Source organism: Rhinoraja longicauda, chromosome 17 (assembly GCF_053455715.1).
Source record: "Rhinoraja longicauda isolate Sanriku21f chromosome 17, sRhiLon1.1, whole genome shotgun sequence".
NCBI lineage: Eukaryota > Metazoa > Chordata > Chondrichthyes > Rajiformes > Arhynchobatidae > Rhinoraja > Rhinoraja longicauda.
Window position 1 is genome coordinate 17,511,278 of NC_135969.1, and position 8,398 is coordinate 17,519,675.

General features: G+C 44.8%; 1 protein-coding gene across 1 annotated transcript in view; it reads left to right on the forward strand.

Moving 5' to 3' along the window:
* The window catches only part of LOC144601800 (transmembrane prolyl 4-hydroxylase-like), a 65,105-nt gene extending 57,088 nt beyond the window's left edge, over positions 1-8,017 (forward strand). Inside the window, exons 9-10 of the mRNA XM_078414231.1 lie at positions 1,991-2,114; positions 4,787-8,017. Coding sequence (XP_078270357.1) covers positions 1,991-2,114; positions 4,787-4,998 — 336 coding nt within the window. The 3' untranslated portion in view covers positions 4,999-8,017. The remainder of the gene's footprint in view (positions 1-1,990; positions 2,115-4,786) is intronic.
* Positions 8,018-8,398: the final 381 nt, after the last annotated feature.

Below are 8,398 nucleotides of genomic sequence, written 5' to 3' on the forward strand. Positions count from 1 at the left end.
GAACAATGAAATTCTAACTTGCGACAGCTTAACAGGCCCGTAAGTGCAATAACATGCAGGTAGTATATGTTGATCAAAAATAGAATATATTTTGTAACTGTAATACAAACTAACCATTACAGTGCAAACACTGAAATCTGTAGTGTAACCAAAGATAGTCCACAGATCATAGTGACTAAGGTTAGTATTGTGTAGTGCTCAAGAGCCTGATAGTTGCTGTTCTTGAACCTGGTGGTCACGATTTTCAGCCACCTGTACCGAGATTTCATCCTGCCCTAAATGAACGCTGTGACAAATGAATTTATTTATCCATTTCTGCCCAGTTTCCTGGAACTCTGGCCTCATTAGTGGGGTACATTTTCAATGTACTTGTAAATGCCGTTGTTTGTATGCGAGTCTTGACACCAAACCTTTAGATAATTGAAGTCAGAGCAGATCAGATCAGTCATCAATCTTCTAACCAACACCCATGTATGTGATTCCAAGTCAAGGTGATAAAATAATTGGGCAAGAAAATATAAAGTGCTGTTGATTAGGAGCCAGGTTATGAAAGTGCTGCCCTGAAATTAAAATTGTTCTCTGGAAGCATAGCCTTTTCCCTGAGTGATATTATCTAGTGTGGGGAAGGAATTGACAAGGATGTAGAGGGATTAAAACATGGGATTAATGTGGGGTTAGTGTAAATGGATGTTTGATCGTCAACGTGGACTCTGGGCTGAAGGGCCTGTTTCTTACTACATCTCTCTACGACTCTATAACAGCTACACCACTGTGTCACCTCTAGAAACCCCGATAACCTTCTCAAAGTGCGCTCACTGACACATGGCTGACATTTAATATGGTGTAGCCCATGGTGTGATAAGTATACTTGGAGGGGGAAGTGTATGCAGAATAGTGAAGGTAATAAATAAATGAAGAGAGTTCAGACCAGGAATACCATTGATGTAAATAACCTAAAAGAACTTCTGGGCTCCTATGATAATTAAATACAAAACCATGGATTCAATCGATTATTGAAACAGCAGCACATTGTTGTGTTGGCTTCATAATCTTCAAACTCGACGGTAGCTGAAATCAGTCTGCTGAGGATTTACCGTGATTATTTAAGCCCGATAGGGTGATATCATTGTGGTGGCATCTTTTATTGGCAGCTGCCCACATTGTTTGGCGCCACTATGACTGAGAGCATCTATTTACACAATGTCCATCTCCCACTTTTGGCACAGAGGAAACTTTCCAGGCTGACGTAGTATTCAAAGTGCCTCACGGTGCTGATTGGCTTTCAATCTCTGCTGCATTCATTATAGCTCTTACCTTACATTAAATAGCAGTTCATATTATCAGTGAGAAGCTTCTAAACAGTACCCTGCTAATTAACATGATGGCTTTTTGGCCGGGCAAGCTGCTATTTTTGTGATTCCCTTATCACTTTGGCTTCGATTATATTGGAAAGGCACGCGCCCAATTTAGAACGCATCAGGTCAGGATGTTCCCAGTGCTCCCTGGGCTGGGGAGATGAAAGCAAGCCAAGCGTGTCTTGCTCCGATCACTCTCCAGTGACGCCTGCTGGAAAGACTTCTGTGAGACATTAGGTGCAGACGGGATTGTGCTCAGCTACCCTTATGCCTTTTCCCGCATTCACAGAATGTGTTGACATTCAACGTCTGCACACGTGGAACAGCTGCAGAGGGATGAGGTGGCAGGCCTCTCGAAACCATTCCCTAGCATTAATCATCGCTCTTAATAACAGGGATGGTGAGAGGAAGCCCTTGATAGTGTGGGGTGAGCTTTAAATATATCGTTCCACCAGTGAAGGATTAATGGCTGACTTATTGTCAGTGCTAAGTTTGGATAGCATTCCAACAAGCGAATCCACGGATAGTCAGTACAGATAATTTATGTCGGATTCCATAAATAGACAGACTAGAAAATAATGTTGAATGATATCTCTTGACACGCACAGCGATCTTGTCTCTGGTTCCTTCCGCAGTGTTTAATGCACAATGATGTGGATTTACGAGATACACGACAAAACTGTAACCGAGCAAACCTGCTGGTGAAGCCTGTGCAAGGCACCGCTCTCTTCTGGTACAACTACCTCTCCAACGGCGAAGGTACTTGCTCCAATTTGGAGTTACAGTATTTTACAGTTGCACTGCTCGAGAAGTAAGGTGTCCCTTGTGTTTGCTAACTGAATTTACCTCCTTAAAAATGTCACCTATCTATGTTCTCCACAGATGCTGCATGATCCATTGAAGGGTTCCGATTCAGAACGTCACTTATCCATGCTCACCAGGGTACTGCCTGACCGTCTGAGTTACTCCAGCACTTTGTGTCTTTTTTTGTAATCCATTAACTGCAGTTCCTCCTGAATTTTCCTCCTGTTCTATTTGTCATTTCAAATTAACCTGGATAGCGGAGATGGGAATCACTACCGTTGTGTTATTCAGAAACTGTTTTTTCTTCTGAAAATTGCATTTATTCAATTGGAAGCACCATTTGCGAGTCCGTCCTGACTTTGATGAATGTGCATTTGCTCTGCCTTTGGCAAATACATTGGCGCAGCTAGAAGCGTTAGATATCCAGATTTGATCCTGTCCTCAGGTGCTGCCTGTGCGGAAGTTTCACGTTCTGACTGTATGGATTTCCTCCAGATGCTCGGGTTTACCAAATCCCAATTATGTGCAAATTTGTAGGTTAATTGGCCTCTGTAAATTGCCCCTAGAGTGTAGGGAGTGGAAAAGTGGGTTAACATAGATTTAGTGTACATGGGTGATGGCCACCCTCGGTGGGCCTAACGGCCTGTTTCCATGTTGTAACTCTAAACTAAATAGCGAGTCATCGCTACTGGGTATTGTTTTCTTTGGAGTGTTGGTGGCTATGGGGAGACCTGAGAGTAGTATATAAAATTATGAGAGGCATAGATAGCTAAGGCAGTCAAATCCTTTCAATCAGCCCACAATGTCTGTGCCGAACATGATGCCAAGATAAACTAATCTCTGCCTGCATGTGATCCATATCGCTCCATTCCCTGCACATCTTTGTGCCTATGTAAAAGCCTCCTAAATGCCATTATTATATCTGCCTCTACTCCCACCCCTGACAGCGGGAACCCACCACTCTCTGTATAAATAAACTTACTCAGAACATCTCCTTTAAACTTTGCCTCTCTGAACTAAACCTGTGTCCTCTATATTTTGACATTTCCACGCTGGGGAAAAAGGTTCTGATTGTCTACCCTATCCATGACCCCTTCCCCTATCTATTACTCTATGGCAGTCTATGGCCTTGACTTTCTCTTGTTCTAATCCGTTGTTTTTCTATAACCAGCCATAGGGTGCATGGGAGAGCCAAGCTGATTGTACCTCCTCTGATTTAGTTCATCCCCTTCTGCCTGCTTGTTTGTAGATCCTCTCTCCGCAACCTCCAGTCAGTAAGCTGGAACTTGCCTTGCAAGCATAAACCTTGACGACGGTCATTAAGGCATCCTGTCCCAATAAGTTCATACGTTGTAGGAGCAGAGTTAGGACATTCGGCCCATCAAGTCTACTCCACCATTCAATCATGGCTGATCTATCTTCCCCTCCCAAACCCATTCTATTGTCTTCTCCTCATAAACCCCTGACACCCATACTAATCAAGAATCTATCAATCTCAACCTTAAAAATATCTTTAAAATATCTATTGACGGCCTCCACTGCCTTCTGTGGCAATGAATTCCATAGATTCATCACCCTCCGACAAAAGAAATTCCTCCTCATCTCCTTTCTAAAGGTATGTCCTTATATTCTGAGGCTTTGGCCACTGGTGCTACACTCTCCCATCCACTCCCCATCCCACTCTATCCGGATCTTTCACTATTCAGTAAGTTTCAATGAGGTCCCCCCCCTCATCCTTCTAAACTCCAGCAAGTTCAGGCCCAGTGTCATTTAATGCTCCATCATACATTGATCAGTCAAAACATTATGACCACCTGCCTAATTTGTTGTTGGTCCTCCATGTGCAGCCCCATTCGCAGCAGGGTGCAATGCACTGTGTATTGTGACCGTGACCACCATTAAAATTTTCTGTGACTTGTGCCACAGTAGACCTTCTGTCGGTTCGGACCAGACAGGCTAGCTTTCGTTGCCCTCGCGCATCGATGAGCCTTGGGCGCCCAACATCCTGTTGCCAGTTTGTGGTTTGTATCTCCTCGGACCACTGTCGGTAGGTACTCACCACTGCTGACCGGGCGCACCCCACAAGCCTTGCCGTTTCAGAGATGCTCTGACCCAGTTGTCTGGCCATTACAATTTGGCCTTTGCCAAAGTCGCTCAGGTCTTTACTCCTGCCCATTTCTCCTGCATCCAACACATCAACTTCAAGAACTGACAGTTCACTTGCTGCCTAATATATCCCACCCCTTGACAGGTCCCATTGTAACAAGATAATCAATGTTACTCACTTCGCCTGTCAGTGGTCATAATGTTTTGGCTGATCGATGTATGTTAACTCAATCTTCCCTGGGATCATTCTCGTAAACCTCCTCTGTACTCTCTCCAACGCCAGCATATACTTCCTCAGATATGGGGCCCAAAACTGCTCACAATGCTTCAAACGGGGTCTGGCCAGTGCCTTATAAAGCCTCAGCATTACCTCCCTGTTTTTATATTCTAGTCTTCTCAAAATAAATGCTAATGCAGTCTGCCCTGTGGGACCCGCTGTGTGAAGCCAACGTTTCAATCTGCCAGATCAGGGTGAGAAGCCTGGTAAATGTGTTCCTCATTGTTCTCTCCGGCTCCTGCAGGTTGGGTGGGAGAGCAAGACGAATACTCTCTGCACGGTGGCTGCATTGTCATCCGGGGGACCAAATGGATTGCCAACAACTGGATCAACATCGACCCCGACATCCAGCGGCAGCTGCGATTCCAGCAGGCAATCTCCAGATACGCCAGTGACGATGCTCCTGCTGAATGGGCTGTCGACGCCATTTTCCGGGATCTGCATGTGGAGCTGTGAATCCGTTCCAGAATAACGAATGGCGTTGAATGCTTTGCAAGGACAAACTGCCCCATTTATATTCATCCCATCCTCAAATCAGGGTTCAGAACGAAAAGAGAACGTCGGGGTGGATACTTTTTGTTCACCCACACTTCATTCCTCTGCCAGCTTTTGTCTGCAAGCGCAGGCAAGCTATTTGGCAGCACTTTGCACCTCAGCTGCGCCAAGTCCAGCCAGGATGTATGTTCAGAAGTTGGATCAGTGGCTAGTGATTAGGAAGGGCAATCTTCAACTTTGTATTTTCCGTGTTATTTACCCTTTTATTTGACCTCTCATCTGCCCAGCTGCAGGGTAAGAGACAGGACAGACAACTAACTCCTAGTCTTCTTGCTTGAAGAGGGGCATATGAGTGAGGTTGCTTACGTGTGATCACACCCAAAATATTAACACCCTTCACACACTTTGCATTCCAGCATTTTTGTTTTTATTTTAGATTTCCAGATCCTGGTCTTTTTCAACACTTTTTAAAAATTATTGTTTCTTCCCACTTTTCCCAATCAGTGTTCCCAGGCACTAACGGAGCTCTGACAAGTGAGGTGCCAGCTTTACACTGTACCATGTTGTTATCCATTTATCTTGTCAGAGTGGTTTGAGAATAACTACCATTGGCCTTGGAATAAGCATCTTTTACAGGAGAAATCTGGTAGGTTTCCTGCACTTCATGGTGACGCCTTGGTGTGGAGTGGGTGTTGGTGTGGAGATTGGGCAAGGATTGAACGAGGTAGCAGGGCCTTTGGTTGCTGAGCAAAACACAGTGCTGGAGTAACTCAGCAGGTCAGACAGCATCTCTGGAGGAAAATAATTGGTACAGGTCCCGACTTAAAATGTCACCCATCCTTTTTCTCCAGAGCTGCTGCCTGACCCACTGAATTACTTCAGCACTTTGTGTCTATCTCTGGAGATCATGGATTGGTGATGTTTCAGGTCGGGACCCTTCTTCAGTCTCAAAACGTAAAAGGGTCCGGAGGGGTCCCGATCGGAAATGTCACCTATCCATGTCCTCCAGAGATGCTCCTTGATCTGCTGAGTTACTCCAGCACTGTGTTTTGCTCAAGATTCTAGCATCTGCAGTTACTTGTTTCTCCTTTGGTTGTTGAGCTGCCTACTGACACATCCTGTACTCGGATAAAGACTACCTGCTTGTGTAAGATACTTAAAGGAAATTAGTGCTTGTGGAGCTACACTCAAGGTCAAGGAGGGGTAGACAATGCTAGGAGGAGACATTTTATGCAATTTTTAAAAATTCAATATCATAGTCTTGCTAGAAGATGCCATAATATGCTGAATATGTTCTGTTCCTGACTGATGTCTGTAAACATGTTTCAGCAAGGCACACTGTGTAAAGAACAGGACTGGAAACGAGCAGAAATCAAACTGTTGGAGGAACTCGGCGGGTCAGACTGCATCTGTGGAGCGAATGGACATACATAGTTTTGGTCTGTCCATTCCCTCTACAGATGCTGCCTGACGTGCTGAGTTCTTCCAGCATTTCGTGTTTTCTTCAAGTTCCTTGTGTCTCCAATCTTTAAAATTTGCATTTGTCCAAAATGCATATTAATTGCACGAGGTACATTCAATAATCTGCATGCAGCAAATTTTCTGCACAAGTATTCTTGCTTTGTAGATTGGGTTGGTGGTGGGGAATGAGGAAATTAATTCCTTCCAGTTCCTTTCCAATGGCACAGCTGGCAGAGACTGGGTTCAATCCTGACCTCGGGTGCTATCTGTGCGGAATTTACACATTCACCCTGTGACTGCGTGGATTCCTCCTGGTGCTCCGATTTCCTCCCACATCCTGGACATGTAGGTTAATTGGCCGTTGTAAATTTCAATAGTGTGTAGGGAGTGGATGCAAAAGTGGGATAATATGGAACTAATGTGAACGGGTGATCGATGGTTGCCCTGAGCCGAGGGTCCTGTTTCCATTCTGTAAACGAAACTACATGTTCACATCCACTAAAGGGAAATCAAGGGCTCAGAGGCTGCTCCTGGCATCTCTACAAAAGCTGCTTGAAATCATTCCTTGGTATCAATTGATGGACATCTCCAGAATTACTGCTGCTGCTGCAAGATTTGCATGGTCAGTGCACTCTCGCGTTGCTCGGCCTTCTCCTCTTCACTTCCTTGCACTATTCCCGGGAATAGGTTGACTACATGTCTACTCCTCCAGCCACCCTACATTCTCCCACCCATTCTCCCAGCCCTTCTCTTCCAAGTGGACCTCTTTGGCCGAATACAAGTCCAAGTGATCGGTAGTCATTCCTTGGCAGTGTTTTATAAGACCATAAGGCATAGGAGCAGAATTAGGCCATTCGGCCCATCATGTCTACACCATTCAATCATGGCTGATCTATTTTCCCCTCTCAACATTCTCCTGCCTCCTTCCCATAACCTTTGATGCCCGTACTAATCAAGAGCCTATTATCTCCGCTTTAAATGTACCCAATCACTTGACCTCCACTGCCGTCTGGCAATTCAACAGATTCACCACCCTCTGGCTAAAATAAATTCTTCTCATCTGCCCTCTGGCTCTCTGGCCCTAGACTCACCCACACCCACATCCACTCTATCTAGGCCTTTCATTATTCGGTAGGTTTCAATGAGACCCCCCCCCCCCCCCCCATCCTTCTAAACCCCAGTGAATACAGGCCCAGAGCCATCAAACGCCCTTCATAGGTTAAACCAATCAGCCCCGGGGTCATTCCCGTAAATATTTAATATTCACAATGAAAATTGAAAGGTTTCTGCAGAGGACTTTGGAACATGGTATCAGTCGTTCATGAATAGCTGGAACCTTCAAGGTAACTGAAGCTGTCCCATAGAAGCGTTATTGTTCAACATAATCGGTTCTTTGTGCTGCTTCATATGTTCTGTATTTAAATGGATACAACAATAGTGTACAGTGGAGAATGACACAAAATGCTGGAGTAACTCAGTGGGTCAGGCAGCATCTTTGGAGAAAAGGAATAGGTAACGTTTCAGGTCGAGACCCGTCTTTAGTCTGAAGAAGGGGCTTGACTCGAAACGCCACCTATTCCTTTTCTCCAGAAATGTTGCCTGGCTTGCAGAGTTACTCCAGCCTTTTGTGTTTATCTTCAGTGTAAACCAGCATCTGCATGCAGTTCCTTCCTGCACAGTAGTGTATAGTGGATCAGATAACCATACAGAATCACAACTCCCTGGGTACGTTCGGCCTGATCAAGTAAAAGGCAAAAGACAATAGGTATTTTATCAGTCTCTTCCCGCCGTTTATACACCCTGACTTTATTGGTTTACCTTTTATATTATTGTTTAATTCAAATAGTAATTTATCCAATGTATTCATGGGCTGTTTCGCAAAGGAAGGCATCACACCCGT